Source organism: Solea senegalensis, linkage group LG13 (assembly GCF_019176455.1).
Source record: "Solea senegalensis isolate Sse05_10M linkage group LG13, IFAPA_SoseM_1, whole genome shotgun sequence".
Lineage (NCBI taxonomy): Eukaryota > Metazoa > Chordata > Actinopteri > Pleuronectiformes > Soleidae > Solea > Solea senegalensis.
The window spans coordinates 4,079,344-4,102,717 of record NC_058033.1 but is presented as its reverse complement, the minus strand read 5'-3'; the positions used below and the strand labels follow the sequence as shown (position 1 = coordinate 4,102,717).

The 23,374-nt window shown below is 41.1% G+C and overlaps 1 protein-coding gene across 1 annotated transcript in view; it reads right to left on the bottom strand.

The window, feature by feature from the left end:
• mcama (melanoma cell adhesion molecule a) overlaps positions 1–22,620 on the bottom strand; it is a 42,773-nt gene extending 20,153 nt beyond the window's left edge. The window contains exon 1 of the mRNA XM_044043095.1: positions 22,478–22,620. Coding sequence (XP_043899030.1) covers positions 22,478–22,541 — 64 coding nt within the window. The 5' untranslated portion in view covers positions 22,542–22,620. The remainder of the gene's footprint in view (positions 1–22,477) is intronic.
• Positions 22,621–23,374: the final 754 nt, after the last annotated feature.

Genomic DNA, 23,374 nt, shown 5'->3' with positions numbered 1-23,374 from the left:
TTTGTTCACAGCTGACGGTCGAGTAGTGGCCATTAAGAAGCGGGAAATGAATGCAGGTTACTGTGCTTTCCATTTGTGCCCATTCAGACGTTTTCAAACACAAGTGTAGTTTTTCAACTTCTCCCTTTTTGTGACTCCAAAACTCTCTGAATTAATGTGGACACAGGTGTATCCCGAGCTGATTGCATGCATTTAAATGGAGTGGATGGAGCCTCAGACTCTGTCAGGAGCTGCAGTCTCCCTGAATCAATGTTGTGTTTGTCCACTGAGGGTCTCTCAGAGGACGGAGGGGTGTAAAAAGCTAGCATGTAAGTGTGGATGACAGGGAGGAGGATTTCTCAATACGCAGCCCTGGTGTGTCCTTGAACACCTGGGGGACACATTGTACTTCCCAACATCAAAGAGCACACTCACACATGCCCACACAGTGAAAGCATACAGCTCTGCAGAGGAGATGAGAGCTTCCACTTCCACTGATGTGGCTGTTTTTTCAGAAGCAGCATCTGGCACAAATCTCACAGCAGTCTGATCTCCAGGTGACACAGAATGGCAGTGAAGGGCCCGGGTTTTTTTTTTTTCTTCACATGGAGAGATAAGGAAGTGCTGCAAATCTCCTCAAAGGCATCTCTTTATGCTTCAGTGATTTCCCCCCTTTTTCATGCAGCAGAGCGTTCGACAGCTCCAGGTCGGGACCTCGCACACCTCACCCTTCATGACCAATGTTGTGGTGGCCCCACTCAGCTCAAGACCACTGGGAATTTAAGGAGTTGATACTGACCTTCAATGCAAAAGCCTTGTATTGTGCAGGACAGTAGCCAACTTATTGTGCTGTGGCTGCTGATGATGTTTGAACACATGAGACAGTAGGGCTGGCAAAATTGCAAAAGTGCAATATCTGATACAAATTACACTGCAATAGGGTTAAAATAAAATGTGTGACAAAAGAGAACGAGAGAATGAAAGGATGCAGAAATGATCGGTTGCACCAATTATGAACCGTATCATGAACATATCTTTTGAAAAAAAAATTAGAGTTTCCAACATTCTGGACAACCCAATTCTAATTGAAGGAGCCATAGTTTGGTTTCAGGTGATTGAAACAAGTCGGGTGTTGATGGCAGGTACATCATCTGTTAAATTAAACTAGCTTCAAAAATAAGCTACAACCACCAGCCATAAAGGCGACCGTACCAAACGATGAATAAATTACCTCAGAAATGGTCTATGTGCAAAGAAAACAACAGAAAAAATCTATTTTGCTTTGCTGTGCTGAAATCCTATTAAAGAGTTTTAAGGGTTTTATCTGCACATATTTCAATATTTTATTGAACAAGTTGTCAAAAATTAACATGTTTGCATTTCAGTGTCCAGTAAACGGAACATATTCATAATTTTAATAAATATGTTAAGCCTCCCTTGGCATCTTTATGCCCTCACAGCACAACTTACAAAAACATGATGCCAGGTTTCACCACATATTTCACCCTCTCAACAGTTTGTCAACACTGGCTTTTAAGGAATTGCTAATCATCCCCACTGGTTAGCAAGTTCTTCAGCAGCTACATTAATTTTTCATCATCACACCCGTTGGGTGAGTTTTCATTAAAGGAGCAACATTAATGTTTTATTTATGCTGTTTTCTGATGTTCAGCAGCGAGTTCAGCTTGTTCTCCCGCACCCACCGCTCATCAATAGATCCCCCGCCCCTTCAGAGCTGTTGGGCCATGGCATGCAGGTTTCTCCACAGCCACAGGATGGCTAATTAAAGGTCAATGGGTTAAACACTGTATCTACAACAAGGAGGGGTGTGTTCCTTTAGCTTACAGCAGAACAAAAACAAATTTGGAGAATTAGTATACGGAAACAGTTTACTAGAAACTCTGCCCCACGGCTAAAAACATGGAAATGCATCATACTCAGCTTGCTACAAACTAGGGTTGGGAATTAGGAATATGAACCAAAGCAGAATTGGATACAATGTGCCTGGAAACCAAGTTCACGAGAGAAAAACTAGAATTTCAATTTTGTTTAACAGTTTAACAGCTAAAATATAAATATGCGTTTGTTTGTTTATATTGAAATTTTTTGCAAACAAAGACTATGTGTCTGCAAGGAAAGGATGTGGTTTTATGTACCTGTATTGGCAGCGTCATGCATCCCAGCAAAGTCTTAGCTACTGTGTTTAGATATGAGCTGGTGCTTAGCACGCACGGCTAATATACGAATAAGAATTGGAATCCAAATTGATAAAATTCAAATAACCCCTAACCCATCCCTACCAAAAACACACCCAATCAAACTATAGCATTTACCCTAATAGCAATTCTCAACTACCTGATTGCTGATTGCTAGTAAAGTTGGTGAAAGTGAACAGGGAACAAGTGTAAATGCAGTTACATATCCAGAAATACTCCTGACCACAATCCTGTAGTTCTGGGGGAAACACTGACTTAAAATTTTTTTGGTTTCCATCTCAAACATAAATATCAATTTAAGGATCTATGACTTCCTTCCTCCATGTGGATTTGGTATCGTTGGACCAATTCCTCACCACAAGCATGAAGCAATGATTACACTGATTAACCTAGCATACATCAACATGTCGGGTAATCCAGATTTGCTGAGAGTGGGCAAAAATGACATTTCGAGTCAGACAGCGTCCAGAAACCGCAGTGATTATTTCTTCGTCTCTAATTAAAAGTGTGTGAAAGACAAGACATTAAGGTAAAAGGGGCCAGGTACGAGGCCCGGGCTAAAAATAGGAGACCTTTTGCCAATCGAGTCGCTGACGACAGCAGACTGACTTGCTGCTGTGCTCTCACAAAGGCCTTCTTATCCCAGTCCCTGTGGTCATCATCACCATGCTGAATATCCTTGAGAGCTACAAACTGGGAGCCAAGTCAATCAGCTTCCCCTCAACCATCCAAGACAAAAGGCTGGTCTGAGGTAAGAGCTTCCATTTCAATTCCCAGAAACCAACTAACTTTGAATAAAAACCCCATTCTTGTGAGTGCAACAGGCTTTTTCAATATTGTTTTGGACATTCTTGTCTATTTTGGTCAGCTGTCAATACAGTTAGAAGAAAATACAAAAAGAGGATTACGACATGAATGTAGGTAGCTGGCCAGGATCATATGATATGTCCCACAAGGACTTATACAATCAGTACTATTTTTCTTACAAACACCAAAGCACCATGCTGGACTAAATTGGCAGGACTTCTGATCAGTACACATACAGAAGAAACATAATCAAGTCCAGCTGCCAGAAGAAAAAAAGCATGAACTCCTGTGAGAAACATAAATGCATGGACCCTGAAAACAAAGGGGATGTTCATAGCTTTAAGAAACTCTTAGTCACATCCAAGCATAGTCATGGCACAAACTTCTATCACTCAGCACAACTTCTCACTACAAGATGATTTCATCCGTCTCTCTGAAATAGTGAGACAAGAATAACACATTTACTGTATTTCTCTCATTTCTTTTAATTTCTAGGTTTCCCTGCCAACCCATCACCTCCTTCACTGTGTCCGTTGTCTGTAACTTCTGTTATTTCTGGATCAAAACCCAGGGACGAGAAGTATGGAACATGCAGTAAGACGAACCCTAACCACATTAACTGTGTGATTTGGTCTGTCTGACTTTGAGAAATTCAATTTAGTCCAATTTCAGTGGGACTGGTCTGATTTTTCAGACTAAGACAGAATGAGAAGGATTCTGTCTCATCCCTGAAGATAGAGCTGTACAAACCAACTGAAGTGTTGCCATATATCTCAAAACAACTGTTAAGACTATCATACTTATCTCATGCTGACCTTAAAATGCGTTAATCGCATGACTGTATATAGTTTTATCTTGGGTAACAAAGTCCCTTGTTTTTGCATTAGTCCAGGGAATGGAAAGTAAGCAGTCATGTTAATCTTGAAGTTTGGATTCTCACAGGAATAGGAATGGAGTCGAGCACCAAGTGAAGGTCGACAGATTACACTGTGAGAGTGTTTCTTTGCATTATCCCTTCTCGATGGTCAATCTAATCATGTGTCAAATGGGTGATCTGTCAACTCTATGAACAAATAATTCCTCAGAAGTTTTGACTGATACCTTTATTTAGCCTAAATTTCTATCTTCATACTGACATCCACTTTTGGAAGACCGAGTCATCCACGTCATTATAATTCTGTACTTTGTTTTAGATGCTTCACCTCTCATTCCAGAGGCTTATTCAGTCTCTTTGTTTCCAAACTCACTAAATGCCAATAAAAAATTGATAAATTGGCTTGAAATTATTAAACGAGCTTCTTCACTTGAATACTGCAGCAGAAAAATAGCAAAAGTCTATAAACCAACAGTGTGGATGATTAATTCGTCTGGTCATCATAATCTTTTATGCAAACAGGTCGTATCTATTGATATTTCTGTTGCATTGTCAATGAGTCAGCTGAGTTTTCACGTAAAAATCTCACACAATCACAGCTTTAATGGTGATTTAGGAAATAACACATCAATCCCACACACACACTCTCACATAAACCCCAAGCAACGTCCAATTCATTAACGTCTGTTGCTCTGAATGTGTGTGTCCATGTTTATCTTTTTTTTTTTTTTCAAAGCCTATGTCTGTTTGTGCCATCAGTTTATTAGCATTCAAGCGGCGCCTGTCCCCAACAAAGGCCTGTTTGTGCATCCCCTCTCCTTTTATCACATCTACCAGACATGAGGCGAGCTGTCGGGCGAGCGTGCCACACGTAATTCAACCAGGATCAAAATGGCGAACCCCAGCCCCCTCCCAAATCCCCCGCTGAGAACCTTAATGCGCTCAAAGAGAATAGCAGAGTGACCACAGGTGCACTGCTGTGTTAATGATGAGTCGAGGCTACTCCCTGTTGCCCAGGCCAGTCCCACTAACAACACCCTAACAACAATACTCACACATGCACGCACATCCCCCCCACCTGATTTAAAAGAGCGATAGGCCAGGTGTGGAAATGGGCAGCGTTCCAAATACCTCACAAATTAGAAAGTGGAGTGTTTTCAGAAGTGCATGACAGAAAGCTGGATCAAATAAAGATGAATGTTCAAATGAAAAACATAAATCAGTGAGTAGGGAAAAATACAGTGAACACTGATACCTTCATGTGGGCAAGGGTCCCGTCTCTTGAACACTCAAGCCAGGTGTCACTCCTTCACCTGGATGTCCCAAACATTCTCCTGCTGCTGTGAGCTAGTTTGACTCAGACACTGTTGTGTGTGTCAAATGTTTCCCCTAATTTATTAAAAACTAATTTAGAAAAACAAGTTTATCAGGTTAAGGAGATTACAACACACAAAAAAATGAAAAAGACAACTGTTATATAGTTATGTGATTAGATTTCCCACCATGATTCTACAAATCCCCAACTTGGCTTTGCTTGTCATTGAGTATGACTTGAGTCTGTCAGACTGGGCTATAATTGTAATTATTACACAGAATCTGACCTAGAAGTAGACCAATTAATCAGTTGGGTCAATATTTGCCATTGTCCGATTATTATTATTTATTAACCAGCCAGTTATTACAAATAATACAAATAAGTTTGTTTTCAGAAAGTTCAATGTTGTTATATTTAATCAGATGGAGGAAAGAATATCACTTCTACCCTGATTTCTTAACATTCTTAACGTTATCAGCCATAGAAAAACCCATATAGTTTGACCTCACCATATCACAAATGTAGCCATAACATTCACTGTAAATGTAGGTAACTCTTTAATGGCTCTCGACCAGGTGGTCCATCAAGGTTTTAAAGGTAAAATAATAATACCATTACTCTATTATGTCACTGCCCATGATGTCAAAGGAAATTTGATCTTTTATCACTTTTTTACTTCACAGCGGTAAGCAGGTTTGATGTCCTGCACACATGCATGCAGCTGTTGTGAGAGAAGAGAAAGATGAAAACACTGATAGGAGGGTCGGCATTAGAATGTGTGGGTTGGTGAATATATTCCTGTGCTGTAGTCTTATCAACCAAATCAGCCAGCCACTCTCCAGCTGCCCGAACACAGCGGACTCACAGGAAACAAAGAAAAGGATGAAAAAGAAAAGACAGAGATTTTGGGGTGAGATAATGACTCTGGATGTCAGTGTTTTGTCTAGTTAATCAGTAAATCATTGCTTTGGTGAGCTGTGAGATGCTCAGTGACTGGGTGAAGGACAATTACTCGCAGGTTAAGGAGAGTGCGGCTCAGACAGTGACGGAGTGGGGGAGGGAAGCCTGTGGAGGAGGAGGGCAGGGATGGGAAGCAAACAAAGCACATGTGGGGTTTCGCTGCTACTGACGGCATTCGGACACGCGGCACGGCCGTTTTGGCGGCAACATGACAGGACTTCACAACACTGGGGAGTTGTGATGGCAACAATCGTGTTATCAGCTGCCTTCGTGCGGCCAGGTCATGGCACCATGCTGCAGCCATCTCCCTGGGCATCAATTTGATAAATGCCAACCACCACAACAAATATAGCTTGTGTCGCCCGGGAACATTCTCAGATAAAGGTAACAGCAGTATTGAGCTGATAAAGTGAGAGATTGGAGTGTAGTGGAGTGAAAACACACACCCCAAAGAAGCATCCACAAAAACAAAAAGTTGTCACCCAGCAGTTAGATTGAATAAACACTACTTAACCCTGCCCATGTGCTGCAGCTGTATCCACACAAACGCTCCCTCAGTCTGATAGTTTTGCCTGACAGATGAAGGATGTAGCAACCAAACAATGTTACATCATTTACGTTCAAGAAGACTAAACAGAGGCAAAATAGTAAAACCAACAACAAATATCATCAAAGATTATTCTGTGCATCTTAATCTCTGACAGATTATTTTAACCAGCAAATCCTGTAAGATCTTCTAATTACATCACAGCTGTTATTGTGACAAAATGTTCACGCGTGTGTTTTCCCAAATTCCTCTCCAGTGTGGGCATGTAAACACAGTGTGAGAGTCACAGGGTCAAACCACCTTATGGACGCGCCTCACAGATCTGAAAATCCTGTATTTTCACAACAAACTCGCCGCCTGTTTTACGTCAAAACACAGCCCTTGCCTCCAGAAAACAAAACAAAAACAAAAAAACACTTTCTCCACTTTCAGATGCCCTGTAGTCGGTCAGACACAATGTCAAATACAAAGAATTATCTGTGCTCAGGACTCATAAGCAGCTACATTGTTTGATACGAGAGCAGCGAGTAGCCTGTACGCCTACTTTATCTTGATCTCTAGACTGCGAGACTCCAGTTCTCAGGGCTGGGCAGACAATGGGCAGACAATATCCACCGCTTGTTTTATTCACTCGGCCACAGCGTGCCAAGACCTTGAGCCGGGGCTGTGGTTATGACTGGATTCCCAGTCGTCGGGTGGCACTGTGTCCTGCTGTGCAGGGGAGGATGGAGGAGGTGGGCATATCACGTTGACACAAGCAGCTGTGAACAATAGGAGCGTCGCCCCTCCATTCCCATGCTGTGTTGGACAGGAGCAGCTGAGGAGGGGAGCCTTACAGAAACACCTGTGGGCTGTCCATTTGTCAAATGATTTGTGGGAAGAAGGAGTGAGAACAGAGGAAGGGGAGATTTGGTATATGTGTGTGAGGCGGGAGGTTTGAGGGTAACTTTGAGGAGTTTTACCACGAGACCACACACAATGAAAGGCTTGTGGATTTCCCTCTTTCACACACCTGTGCACCTATAAAAAGTTCTGCACTTTCAACAACTTTCTCCCAATTCATGCCATGTTTAAGGACCAACTACAGATGGTAGTTAAGGAATGATTCATATCTCTATTTTTGTGACTGACATGACGGCAATTGAGTAACCATCAACACAGCTTTAAAAACAAAATGCTGTAACTGAGTGGCAGACCAGTATTGGACTGATACCAATACTAATCATGTTATCAGCTCATCCCTACTATTTTGTTTAGCTCGCAGTTCCAAAATTATACTTCAAATTCACAACGTACAACGTTTGGAAGAGCCTCCGAAGGTAACTGAATTCTCCACAACTTGTGCATTTTCTGCAGATAAAATGTCTACAACAGTCAGTACAACTGCAAGAATAAGAGCTCATAGTGACAACAATAAAGCTGGAAACTTTAAATATGCAGAGTGCCTTTAATGAGGCACCATATTAGCCAACATCTGTGGAAAAGACAGTAGCTTGGTAGGAATCCAAATGAGATAAAAGTTAGATAACCCAATTTTATGCTGAACCATGCATAAATTTACTTTTTAAGCAGACAAGCACACCGGGAAAATCCTCTGGTGGGAACACTCCTCTTTGATTAGGCGGTTAATCTTTTAACAGTGTCCAATATCAGTGCTGAGGGTGTGGGGGAGGATTTGATATTTAAGCATCTCTTTATCCTCTCTGCCTTTTGAAATGTCAAGTTCAAAAGATCCGTACCAGCAGCCTTGATCTGTGAGCTAAGACGACCCAGCGAATCACTCAACAACTCCTAACCATCGTCACACGGCAGGAAAAGAGTTGCGAGACGGTGCATATGGAGTGTTATTACCTCTGATGATATCAAAGCTTCTAAACAGGCGTTTGATGTTTGTGCCTTGTGCTACGGTCAGACCTGGTTAATCGTATCAGAGCAGTGTTTTCAGTGTAATGAAATGCACGATGAATGCCTGAGCCTCAAATGTAATTTTACTTCAATTCAATTAGGACACCTTCCCAAGCAGTCTCTCTCCGGTGTAGCCCTTGCATCCCACACTGCAATAAGTGCGTTCAGTCTGTGTGATTATTGGACGCAGATATTAAAAATAAAAAAGGGTTTTAATGTATTTTTAAAAAAAGAGAAGTGAGGAATATGCTGCTCAGCTGACAGTGAGTACAGTAAATGAAACTGTTAGAGCCATTTAGAGCCAAACAGATTAACTGGAGCAAAAGCAGGCAACACTGCAAAAATAACACGTACAGGCCAAAGACAGAGTAAAGCTAATGTTTTTCACCTTAGAATCCAATCGCTGTGTGCTATACAGTCATGGTAACACTTACCATTTAATATATGCAGCTTTTTAGCATGTATTAACAGTAATCAGATGTTTTATTAATGGTACATACACACGTTTTTGTAGTTCTAAACAGACATGTGAGTTTAGATATGAGCTGCATGAATATTAATGTACGTAATAACTGCAAAGAAACAAATTTTTAGAGTGATTTAGTAGTTATATAGTAGAGAGTTTAGAGTTTTCTGAGGTGAGGCTACAACCATCGCAATGAAAAAGTCATGAGTGTGAACGGCACAGCTGAGACACTCCAGTGATTTTACACCTGAGAATCAGCTGACTCACTCTGGAAAATGCAACTCAACTCGTGGAATAATATTTTGTGGCTCTGGAGGAGTTAAAAATCAAAGACCTGATGATACTGTCATCTCAGCTCTGACTTGAAAAAAAGAAGAAGAAAAAAGTTTCCAAACGCCTCCAATACAAACTTGGGCTGTCAGAAGGGAATTAGACGATGACGAGAAACCAGAGTCTTAGAAACTTCACCCATACAAGGGACAGCTAATATCTGTCAGTATGTTTACATGAATAAAACTGTGTTAGTCCAACTAAAACTGGACTTTTAAAACACATGTTAAGATATTAGTAAGCTAGAAATTGTACTAAATTGTACTCAAAGTTGGACTAACACACCCACAAATTACCACTGGTAGGCAAAATACAGCTGCATGTATAAGTTTATTATATAAGTATAAGAAAATAACCAAGGTTCCCAGAAGAATAAGATAACATGACAAAAATGTGGCATAATGCTTGTATGAGTGTTGCTCCCTCTTTCTGTAGCTCTGGGTTAGAATTAGTGATGGAAATACCGTACATCAACTGCATCGGCGTGCACACACACACACTGCACAGCAGGGAGATCTAAATGACATTTCCAATGGGAGAAGAATATTATAATCTAAATGAATTATCAGTCTTAATGCCATATTAATTGTCTGTTGTGTTTTTTACTATTATTAGCCATGTGTTTTGTACCCTTTAACACGAGTGTGTTTTTTTTTTTACGCCTGTCGATACCAGTGTTCCTGGTCTCTGCTGGGCAGCAGATGCCAAGCTGGCTGGAGGTCGAGGAAGCCCATGGCGTCATGACTCCTCCAACCCTGCAGGGGGGTGAGACAGAGATTTATTCGGCAGCTATTCTGATCGCTAACCTTACTTGGAAAATTTTGGATGTGATTTTGACTTGTGACATGGAGGTAGCTGTGTTTAATTCTGTACAATAAAGAAACTGAATCAAGCAGCTCAGCTGATGACATCATGAGCCATCATTAATTATACAGGACTCTGGATGGGGTTCTGTAATATCAATATGAATGCATATTAGATAAGGATGACATGCTACAACTTCAACATGAGGCCAATTCCTCCTCCAGCTCAGTATTAGTGGTCCATTGTTTAATATTTATGAGGGTTTGTTGGCAGAAATTAAAAATGATCTAATCTCAAAAAATTGACTTTAGCTTCTTTCTTGAACAAGAAGACATCTGCAGTCTTACCATTAGATGTTACTAATTCTTACACACAGGACCGTTGCTATTCACAGCACAGCAAGAAAAGCAGTCAAGAGGTTGTTTTTAACATCACGTCATCCACCACCTCCAGTCACCATGGGCGGGGGCAGAGATTCCTAAACCACCTGCAGACATGCAGGCAGTCTGACACCAGGATCTGCTTCCGTCACCCACTGATTCTGCCGGAAAAACTGCAGGGAGACTAGCGAAGATAAGATTCATGTTCTTGTCTCCACATCTGGGGAAACGGAAAGGTTCTGTCGTAGCTGAAAAGTGCATTTAGGACTGCCAAAATTCACATCCAGGACTACTATGGTTTACTCCCAAGTTTTTCAGGGTCACAAGAGTCAGCGAGACAGAAGTAACGCAAGCTGCCCAACAGCAAAACCTCATTTCTCCCCAAAGTGTGCATCTGTTGTGTAGATTATGCAGCGACTCAGCCGCACAATACAAGTTCAAATTAGAATCAGAATGTCAACTTTGACATGTTGCAATGCCAGTGATATGAAAGAAGCATGGCCACAACAGCAACAGTTTAACCTCCAACAGCCACAGAAATCGTCAGCATCATCTGAAAATTACTTTTGTGTAACCCATTGGACAGATATCTTGAATTTAAACTATGTATTTGTTTAAACTCCTTTCACGTGGATCAATTACAATGTCCAATCCAATTATTTCACACCATCTGCGCAGACCGCACCAATAAAACCTAAACATGCTGAAGGTTGATTTTGGTCTCACTTACTTTCTCCCCTTGACAAAACACATCAATTCTAATTTTGTTTGAAGTGTGACGCTGACAGTCAGAGAGATGAATCGTCCACCGTGGTAACCATGATGTCTTCATTTGACTTTGACTCAACGTTTTTATGTTGAGCGTTTTCCAGCTCTGGCTTTTGTTCGACATGATCATATATTTAGTTTTCGGATGATTAACAAAGTTCCAGGAAGGTATTTCTTTGGACTTTGCCATAAATTAAATGAAAGTACGACTATTTTAAAAAACAATCACATGGAAAACAGAGTAATTCATTAAATTATCTCCAGTACTGACTGACTTTGATACTCAACTCTCTAATCTCACAACCTAAATGGTCCTTTTCAGCAGAAAACCACAGGATTTATTGGTATCATCCTGAATCAAACCCAGATGAGAGTGAGTTCAGAGAGTCCTCGATCCAGCTTCAACAGATCATGGGGTAGAATTAGTTTAGTTTGGAGCCTTGACACTTCTTTCTTCTTAAATGGAAGTTTTGGCAGAAATAGGCCCACAGGGCAGATTCCAGACGCTGAACTTGATCTGAAGTAGGAGATCACATTACAGTTTTCATCAGACACGTCTTCAAAAGACACTGGCTATGTCTGGCAGACAAGAAATTGCCCCAAAAGTCAACTCTGCAACTGTGGCTCCTTAATAAATCCTGTCTGCGACTTGGACATCACCCTCGAGCATCTGATTCCTATCTGTGCGCAAAGTCTGTTATCGAGTTCCACATCAATATGCTTGACATTTTACAACACCCATGAAAACCCTCACCATACAAATGTACTCTTCCATCAAATATTTGTGTTACAATAGTGTCACGTACAAAAACAGACTGGAGATATTCCAGATAAATTCCACTGCCTGATCAACAGTTGCTGCTGGTTTTCTTCCACCAGCACATTTTCTGCCTCTCTTGGTTCTCCTGAGGGACGAGTAACAAAGAGATCAGCCCTCTGGGGAATCTGGCAAACAACTGCCCTGAAACCACAAAATGAACAACAAGAGAAAGACAAAAATAATTAGGCCTGCACCATGAATCAGCTGAAGGGCTAGAATCCCACACAACGTGTGAGAGGAGAGATAAATCTGGCCCTCTACCGCTGCACTGATCTTTGAGCATCGAGGAACCCGGCCATCCTGGAAAAACCTGGAAATATCATATGAAAACCAGCATTAAAATCTAAACCCTCAGCAGGTTGCACAGATTTTCCTAATGAACACACTCATCAGGAAAAAAAAAAACAACAGCAGTGGCAGATGTATGCCATATCCATGGCATGGCACAGCCCATTAGCAGAGGGAGGCAAACGCCATGAAAGACGCATGGTTAGCCCTGAGGGTCATCATGAATATTCATCTGCACATGTACACACTGAACGCAGGAGATGTCTTCTCACCATCAAAGTCAGACAGACATTCTAATTTGACAACAGATGTGAATGCAAGTCAATGGGACAGGTAAGTCGATGGCACAGTGCCAATCGTGAGCTTTATCCTGTTATTTTATACTGAAATAATCAGTAGCCTAAAAACATAATATAAGGACATCTTCATTTCCTAAATAAAGGGCAGAATCATTGCCTAGATTCCTTCTGAGACTAAAGAAAGTATAATTTTCTACCCTCACTTATTGCTGTGTGTGTACATATGTCTTTGTCTACTACCCTCTATTCCATCACTAATTATATTCAATAAAAATAGTAAGAAATAAACCTGATCATAATCATAGGACTATAACAAAAAAAGTAAAACTCAAAAACAGAAAAACTGCCTCAAGTGTCTTTGATTAAAAACAAGAAATCTGATACGTAAAGAAGATATTTCTGGAAGCTGTCATAATAAATCACTCTCATCAGCAGGTGTTAATGCAGCCTCTGTGCCCTTTGCCCCTCAAATGTCAGGAAATACACAAATAGACCTATTATATGTTGTATTTACTATTTTGTTACCTTTGCCATAAACCCATTATATCACTGAGCAACTCGATCCAGGTTATGAGCCGAATATTACACTGAATTACTTTTGCAGGCTCTTCAGGCCAAGGTGACACTTACACATTGCTTGGTTTGGCAGCTTGATATAAGCCTGAATGAGAACAAAAGAAATCGGAGGACATGACATTCCTTGGGACAATGACGTGGTGCCCTGAGCAAATACTGGAGACAAGATGGTGGTATTTGCATTGTTCTGACAAGAAACCCAACTCATATCCTTTTCAAGACTGCAGACTTGCAGGTATAAGTGAAACCTCCAACCAATGACATCGTGCTGTGGTCACGTTTCACACACACCTCAACCCCTTAGGAGTTAAAAGGGGGAATCTGTGCTTTCAAGCTTTCAAGAGCAAGTTCCTTAAGGACAGTTTTACAGCAAGTTATAACTCAACAGCCTCCTGATTAATGGGTAACTGCGTCGTATTCTTCCTGCTGGGTTATTAAGCCCCCGGGGTCAGGCCACATGCATGGAGCTGTGAGATGTAAAAACAAGTAACTTCAAGACTTACATGTGGTATTTCTGGTTGACACACTTGTTACATTTACACACTCATGTATTTGTTAGAAAAATACAATTTCTGTATTAAGAAACTAAAAGAAAACGACTCTAGTGACGATGTGTAAAATAGAAAGCTTTAGTTTAGTCGGAGAATAAACACATAAGATTGAATATAGATTTGTGAGGTTTAAACTAGGGCTGCAACTAATGTTTATTTATCATAATCGAGTACTTGTTTGGTCCGTAAAATGTCCGATAAGGCTGAGAAATATTGACCGCGTTTCCTTAATTCTTTAAAAAACACTGGTCTTTTTTAACATACATTTACAGTACAAACTAGTGATCTGGCATGAGTCGGCATGAGCACGTCCAAACTGAAGTGTCAATCTTTTTTTCTCTTTTATTTTGGCATAAGGAGCTCCTGCACTTGCTGATTTTGGCCAGCCATCCAGCCTGGAATAAACCATAGGCTTTCCACGTGGGTGGTATATTATTCAGTGCCAGCTTCATGAGCCAACTAAAAAGAGCTCAACGTGGCATCAACTTAACATTTTACACAAATATTCTCATTAACGCTCACAAAGATCATAGTTGGTTGAAAGTTAAACAGATTTAAGTCTTATTAAGTCCGTCTCCGTTATTAGGGTTATTTGCATAAAAGCTTTTCCTGTGTCCTCCCGCTATTTCAGAAGAATCAGCAAAGTAAATATTCTCAGGCTCTGTCCACTGCACTCGCAAAGATAAAAACAAAACAAAAGGCAAAGGAGAGGGCATGAAAGAGGTGTATGCAAAGACAGGGGATTTGAGAAAGCCTCAGAAAACGGCGCGAAGGAGGTAAAGGACCATTGTGGTGTACGATTTCTCTGTAACGTGAGCCGCTGCTTGTTGACCCCCCACACCAGAATGTGCCTCGTCCGATGGATTGGGCATCAGGTGTATGCAGCTGCTGGTTAAGCTCTGTTTGCAGACCAAAGGGGGAGAGAGGTGGGAAAGGGAGGAAGGAAAAGCTTCTCAATGAAGGCGATGCTCGAGTTTTTTTTTCTTCTTCTTTTTTTTTGTCTCTCCCTCTGGCACTGATGGGACTCCTGCCAAGACTTGGATTGAGGCCCAAGAGAGTGCCATGTGCCCCACAGATGGGCCTTCTAAATATGAAGGGACATCATGTGCAGATGGTACATCTGTGCCTGAGCTGAGTTTTTAAAATAAGTGTCCAAATTTGATTAAGACTGGGATTCTATTAATGAATATCTTACTTGAAAACAAAGGAAATGTATTTATACCATGTCTTCTTCCAACTGTAGTATACAGTACTAACCCTATATATGTGAAGACAGCATTACAAAATAGGTTATTTCAGTGCAAGAGGGGATTACTGTAATATAGAAGTTACAGATGACATGTGAAAGATAATGTGACGACTGGATTGCTTCTCCTTGCTCTTGCTCACATTCTTACTCCATCATCTGTCACTTCTATAATCTTGTGTAATTAAAAGGTACTTATCACTGTCTGAAGACAAATGCGGCACTGCTCAGCAGCGTGCCGCATCACATTGCAGTAGATACCATCTAGGCAATTTGATTCTCAAAAGAAATAACATAACATTAACAACATTGCATGGTAGCGACATATTTATGTCATGAGTGAAGTGAGAAAAAGAGTGACACATTACATCATGCAACAAATTACCTCATTACTAAATTGATCAGAGGATGAAATTCAACAGGATGTGTGTGATTCAGCCGAGGTGACATGGATTGATTGATTGACCCTGTGCTGCGCTTGCGATAACTAATCAGCGACATGCTTTTAGTGAAACTAAACTATTGAGTGCGCAACTTTTTTTCCTCATGAAGGAAAAAAGTTTTTTCGCTTACAGCAGGCTTGAGGAATAACATTTGCACACGCAAGTCTGAGGGGCTCGCATTGCAGTTCACAAATCAAACATTGCATCACCGCAGTGTTGCAAGTTAAAGGGAAATTTTGTGATGTTTGCTGCAAACAAACCGCAGTGAAAGCAGACGTGTGTCTCACAAACTTGCCAACTTACAGCACACAATGCAAGAACTAATGTTCAGGTGCAGAGTGGGAATGAATTAGGCTCCATTCTCCCTATTACAAGTCAATGAGCCATCTTAGGTTAAAGAATTGGATAGTGTTATTTTAGAGAAACTGCAATAATACACAGTCCTTCAACAGTGTTTTAGCGGGGTCTTAAAAAAAAGTCTAGCTGCAGTTTGGCTGAGGGCAAGATTTGTTGTAGCTCCCTGTGAGATAAAGTGTTTTGAGTGTTCTTCTACTACTCCAACTTATCTTCCATTACAGGGATGTGCATGTTTAATGAATCTTGGCTTGAATAAACTGCAGAACAATCAATTCCCAGAGCCCACTGTGCAAGAGGACACTAAAGTTAGGGTTTTTTAAATTTCTGGGAGTGCATTTTACAATCTCTCTCTCTAAACAAAACGTCTTATATTTCATAAATCAAGGCTTTGTAAAGTCTCACAAACAAATCCCACTTGGGTGACGGTCCAAGTGTTGTGTTCACACTGTGTTAGGGAGAGACACCTTCAAGTTTAAGATACAAGCCAGACAACGAGAACTGACTGGTTGTCCACATTCTATCCAAAAAAATGTGACATGCCTGTGGAGCAGAACTGAACTATCGAAGCAGGCATAAACATCCTGAAGCTCTGCATTCCTCACACAGCACGTTCAACACTGTATACAGTAGAAAATAATCAATCCAGTGCAAGCGGTGCAGCCAAATCCAATATTTGTGATTGAAAGAGGGTTTTTTTTTTTTATAAGAAACAACCCTCTCAGCACTCTCCCAGTACGGGGAGAGGAAAAAAGTACTCTGAAGTGGAACCCTGCAGCATTTCTATTACTTTATAAAAATACTAATAAAATAAATAAATAGAAAAGGTGGTGTCGAGCTGGAGGTATTGTTCTCGGCCCTGACACAGCATGTGATAAGAGTTAAGTGCTCTGTACTATACTCCCTCATGGGCTCCTAACACCCCGAATGCAAATGGAGGTTCCTCCTCCTCCTCCTCCTCCTCCTCAAGAGTGACTTCATATATCTCCCCTTGACTGTGTTTGCTTAAACAGCAATCTCTCGCTACTAAAACAGGTCTTATCTTCTCCAGGGTGGATGGCTCGGCGTATAGATTTTTGTTGCCGTGTTGAATGATGGTCTTTGAATAACACACCAGTCAGAGATGTTCGGGGCAGATCTTCAGCACCAGTTGATGCAAGTGAAATTCCCCTCCCACGAGGCCAGGGATCAAACTACAGAGGCAGCTGTTGGGTATGAAATCCCACTCAAACATCAACCATACACTGACTGTAAATACACTGCACATACAAGACAAGGCCCTTGAAAACCCCTCAGTCTAAGCTTAAGGGTGGATGTCAGCTCTGCTCCTGCCAGCTAAACAGCTCTGGCTTTGATTTTCCAAAACATGCTTTAGAATCTTCAGAGCAAGTACAGACTTTAAACCACAGACTAAAACTACAAGTATAAAGAACTGGGCATCAATGTGAAAGCACTAACTACATATACACAACATGTAGTCTGCTGTGACTGCAACATCACCCCGGTCAGGCACCCCCACCCCCCCAAGGCCCTATGAACCTAGCTTCTTAATTTCACAGCATTCAGAGTGGCAATGAATGAATGAATCAAATTAATTGAATTGAATGAATGAAGTGCACTATAGTCGGGCTACTACGCTTAATCGATTACTAAATTAAACATCAATTCAATTGGTTTGAGTGGTTTACGAGTTCTTTTGCTTCTTAAATGTGAATATTTTCTGGTTTCCTTGCTCCATGTAGCAAAGAAATCATTAAAACTGATTCATTTTGGTTTGTGGACAAAATAAGACATTTGAGAACATCATAATTTCGAAGTATGATCAACCATTTTTCAACAAAATCTGACAGTTTGTGGACAGCAGGGGAGGTTTTGCTTGGATACCATGGGGGACCACCAGTTCGCTTTTGCCTAGGGCCACGAAAAGTCCCTCTAAGTGCTCCTGACTGGAAACAAAAATATCAAAGCACTTGATTAAGTTTACAAAAAGATATTGGTTTTGGTTCCTAAGCAAATCAATACCAATATGCAGTACGAGGAGTTTGATATTTTGCCAAAACAACAGTTACCCCATTAACCTAAGTCCAAACAAAACAACGGAATACCTGACTGGAATATTCACTGAACGTAGTAAAGTGAGGTAATTCAACAGGATGTATAGGATCTGATTGCTCACTGTGCTGACACACATGTTGGCTGATTAAGTTTACATATGCCTGACGTTAAAGCCAGTCAACGTTATAATACCAGAGGGATCAAACAGCCCACTCTCTTTAATGAAAACAATGAGCCAGTACATTAGATTATATGGCTGTCATGCCCGGCTATCACTCAGGCAAATGCCCTAATCCCATGCGAACAACTGCCGCCAACAGCTGCGCACTTCCTGCTGCATCCAGACACACCCAGCAGCCGACCAGTGCAGGCATTCAGCCAAAGAGACGGATGAAGGAGAGGTCAGGGAGCGCAGCCATTATTTACATGAGGAGATTGATTCACGGGGATGCCTTATGACTCATTTCACTACTTCACTGCTACTTCAGCTTCTGCAATAGCACATTTTCCTGGGTGTCTACGTAATTGGCCAACAGCCAAACAAGAGTTTAAGAATCCATAAAGACATTCAAATATATTTACAGATAAAGGCTTGTTTGGTTAAAAGAATTTCATAATGACTCGGACTAAGTGAGCCAGTCCTTTGTGACTACTTTCTGTTCTGTAAATATCAACATAAAAGCTCTGCCGCCGTGCTGATTTACTGCCCGGACCACTTGCCCATTCCTGTCACACAACATGGCCATCATACTGATGAAGCCAGGTCTCTGAGATCAATAGGGTTTGGTGTACAATGCATCAAGTGAGCTGCATGTTTGGGTTTCTTCTCATGCTCAGGATGGGTTTATTTCCAAACAGCAGAAATGCTTTTAGCCACAAATTGTATTCAGGTAAGTGCCCTTCAAGGTCCATTAGGGAGGAGGTCCGTTTGGACAGAGTCTGGCTAAGAAGCTCTTAAAAATGGCCTGGGTCTCTATCAGTGGCCAGTGTTCTAATCCAAAAACAGACAGCTTTACTCTGTCTCTGAGGGAGGTAGAGGGGAGATGAGGGATTAAATGGATGTAATCCATATAAGACAAGGCTGATGAACTGAAAAACAGAGATTTAGGAGAAGAAAAGGGATGAGGCCACCACGTAGTGAGTGTGGTCCTGTTGTGAGACGCTGAAAGAAGGTTTCAGTCTAATTATGTGAAGTAAGGTTTGCTTGGGTTAGATAATCCATCGCAGTAAACACATTGTTGGATTCTATTTATGTGGCCACTCACAGGATAAAGCTCCATGTCTGTGTTTACTGTCAATCTCACCTGTTGCTTGTGCGCGAGCTGGCTCGCACACAGCAGCATATTGGCTGTCTTCCTAAATCTCCCTCTTTATTAGCAACAGCTATCCTTTCCTGCCCTCCCCTCTCTCTCCCTCACTCGCTGCTTCAGCTGCCACTGCAGCACTTGTTCAAGCCTGGAAATATTCTAAGCAAATAAATGGAATACCTAATCACACATTGCTGGACTTCCCAAGTGTGTTTATCTCTGAGTTTGATTCTTTGCACCATTTCTGAGTGTTTTAAGCTTATTTTTTCAAATTATCTCCTGGATTCACAGAGAAACTTGGTGTCAAAATATTATCTTCCAGTGAGTGAATTAAATCAATGAGAATAACAATCCAGAGTTTGCATGACGGGGAGTGTGCTGCAAACAGATGGGTGTGTTTGTCAATGTCAATGTGTTTGAGAGAGAGAGGGTGATAGACAGACAAGGATCTGAGAAATCAATGTAAATCACGGTGCAGCTCTTTATTTTTACCCATTTACCCATCCCTCTCAAACAGAACAGGGGGAAACACTGGTGAAAAAAGACTAGCTGCCAATAACAGTGTTTTACTGACAGAAATGCATGCAACAGTGCAGCAGCAAGTAAGGTATACTGCAACTTTGCTTTTCTGCTGCAAGTAAACAACAAGTACATGTGGGCATAATTTAACGACATAATAATAAGGTTTGCGTCAGAAAGGATAAGTAATTTGTGATGCTTTGTACTTCATCACGCTGAACGCTTTAACTCCAGTAATAACAAATGCTCACTGCATAAAAACCCAGGATAAAATAAAGTCCAAATATTATATATTCTGTTGAAACAACATTATTACTAACATCTAACAGCGTGTGTCATTAGCTTTCAGTGCTATCCTTCATCCTCCTTATGTTAACTTAACCTGAGTTTACCAAAACATAAACCAGATTAGAACAGTAATGATTAGTTGATGAATCAATTAGTCAATGGGCAGAAAATCCATCCAAGTAAATTACAGAGCCTTTTATTTATTTATTTATTTTTTAAATAAACAGTCTTCTCAGGCTAATCAAGTGGTACGATTTAGTATGTGCATTCTGTGTGTTTCTCTGTTTTCCATCAACATGAACTAGATTTATTTCATTTTTGATTTGTTGGAAGGACAAAGTCACATTGATATGCCGTCCGTTCATCCACCCATCCATCATCTGTACCACTTAGCCTTTGGGGATTTAAGAGGTGGTCCCAATCCCAGCTGACATTGGGTGAGAGCCAGCTCGCCGGGGACGCCATCGGGCCAACACACGACGACAACATTTCAGGCATGCACAGGCTGACAGGGCGCATGATGACAGGTGTGGTTAACCAACCAAGCCTCCTGAAGTGATGAACATCTCAAAGCAATTAACAGTTCAAAAAAGTGCATCCCAAAAGCAATAACACAAGTTAGAACTAGAATTACCACCCAGCCTTTTCACATATGTCTCATAGTTTTAGTCCATAACATATTTTGCTGTCGTATAACATGTTTGTTGAGTTGAAAAGGGGCCACAAGCATGTTTTGTGAGGCTACTGTGACCGTGACATTTGACCGACCACCCAAATCTAAACAGTTCATTTGCTCTTAACACAAAATGATCAGACGGCAAAAAAAATGTTTTTGAGGTTGCAGCAACCATGACCCTTAATCTTGACCACCAGTATCGGATCAGTTCATCGTTGAGTCCAAGTAAGTATTTGTGTCAAACTTGAGAGGAATCTATCATGACATGATTGAGATACCACGCTGGGACAGATGGAGAACACAGTTGTGTCTCCATGACTTCATTCAAATAGTGTTGTAGTCAAGACCAGTGTGCCCCAGACCAAGAGTTCATGGGACTGAAACCGAGTCAAGACCAAGAAGAGGACCAGAATGTACCCTAGACGAAGACTTCATGGAACTGGAACTGAGTCAAGACCAAGACAAGAACCTGAGTGTGCCCAAGAAGAAGATGATTTATAGGGACTGAACAATCTCAAGTAGAAGACCAAGACCAGAGAGTAGATTTTAAGGGACTGAGACAGAGTCAAAACCAAGACGAGAACCAGAGTGTACCCAAGACAAAACTTTAAAGGACAGTAAATATCTCAAGAAGACCAGAGTGTACCGAATAGCAAGACCTTTATAGACTGAGACCAAGTCCATAGACCAGTCACCAGAAAGACTGCTAAGATCAAGACTTTTAAGAACTGAGAATGAAACTAAACCAAAATCCGAGATCAAGAAAGTGTTAGTGGACAGTATAGCTTGACTGGTTCTTGCCCTTCTTTGTTCTTGGTTGGGTCTTGGTCTCGTCTCAATACCAGAAGACCGCTTACTGTAACCTTCATTAACCATTTACCATTAAACTGGATGGTTTTACTGAGACCTGCTCTTCAAACTGTGACTGTGTCAACAGATTTATGACCCAACAACCAACAACATGAGTAATGCAGAGACACACAAAGACACACACACACACACACACACAGTGCTCAGCCTCCCACTGAACCAGCGTCTTCCATCACTTTGCTTTTACAGTTTGGTTTAACTAATGAGAACCATCTCTGACTCAGAGATGCTGAGCTCAGTTCTCTGCAGTTTTACATAAACTGCTGTGGGTTTATTTATTTTTTTCTTACATGTTAACAATAGCTGCATTTAACTTTTCTTTTTTTAAAATCAACCATTCAGACAGTACCCACAACAGTTTATGACACAAAGCCTTTCAAAAAAAAAAACACCCACCACATTCAAACGTCTAATGCAGGTCAAACATGGGCTCCGTTTTCGTGTTAATTGGTCCGTTAACAGCGTCAATTACGCAGTCATTATTTGCAAATTTACATAATTAACAATGGCGAAAACACCCCCAAAGCAAGAAACTAAGATGCTACGGGAGGATAACAAGTGGTACTTTTGTGGAAACACAACAATATACAACATCCGTTTCCTCTTAAATGTGTACATTCCCTGTTATATTGATGAAAAATGTAAATATTTCATTAAAACCTGCTTGCTTTTGGAGAAATAAACTTTTTAAATGTCACTGGAGCATGCAGGACATGCAGCAGGTTAACCGTCCTTCCTTGACTTTACACTTTTCTGTTAAAAAAGACGACAAAAAGCGGCGTGTTTTTTGTTTTGTCGTTGAGTTTGCTGGTGTTTTGGTTTGAATGGACTCACCGCTGCTGCTGAGGAGGCTCACGTGAAGAAAGAGAAGGACGAACGGTCCGTGCATGGGAGACATGTCTGCGCTGGTCCTCGTATCCAGTCCAAAACAAACTGAAGTGAAGTGGCGTGTCGACGAGAAGTTCACCCGCAGCCAGGAGGAGACTGAGGACGAGGGGGGAGAGGAGGTGGTGGTGGTGGAGGAGGAGGAGGAGGTGGGGGCTCAATTAAAGTCTCAGACTGGCGGGGTCCTATTGTGGCGCTTTCTGCCTGCGTGTGTGTGTGCGCTTGTATTTGATACTCTTGTCGGGACCAGCAGTCCTCGTGTAAACCAACACCTGGTCCTAATGAGGCAGAACCTCATTACTTGATATCAGAAGATGTTAAGATTAGGGCTAAGAAGGCAAGGTTAGGGATAATACTTTGTTTCAGCTGTCTAAATGAATGGAAAACAAGGCTGTGTCCTCAGAAGAATAGCAGTGTGGGTGTGTGTTAAAGATGTGAGGACCTTTTGGCAGGTCCTCACATCTTTAAAAGGGCTTTTGTTTCGGATAGGGGTCTCAATCTCAAATGACCTGGGGACCACTGATTGTCTTGTAAAGGGCCAGTCAAATGAAAAAAAAAGTCATAATAAAAAAAAGTCATAATTTTTAATGTCATAAAATGACATTAAAAATCATATTTATGATCATAGTTCGCATTATTTCAAAATAAAAGTGTTTGTTTTGATATGGAATGATAAATAGTTCCGAATATAAATGTATTTATGGTCCAAAAACCATACAGAAATAAGTCATTATAACTTGATATTAAGTGGGGTTAGACACTTAGATGTGATGGTTGCAGTTAGGTTTAGGGCTGCAACGATTCTTCGATTAATCGATTGTTAGTCGATTACAATCGTCAACTATT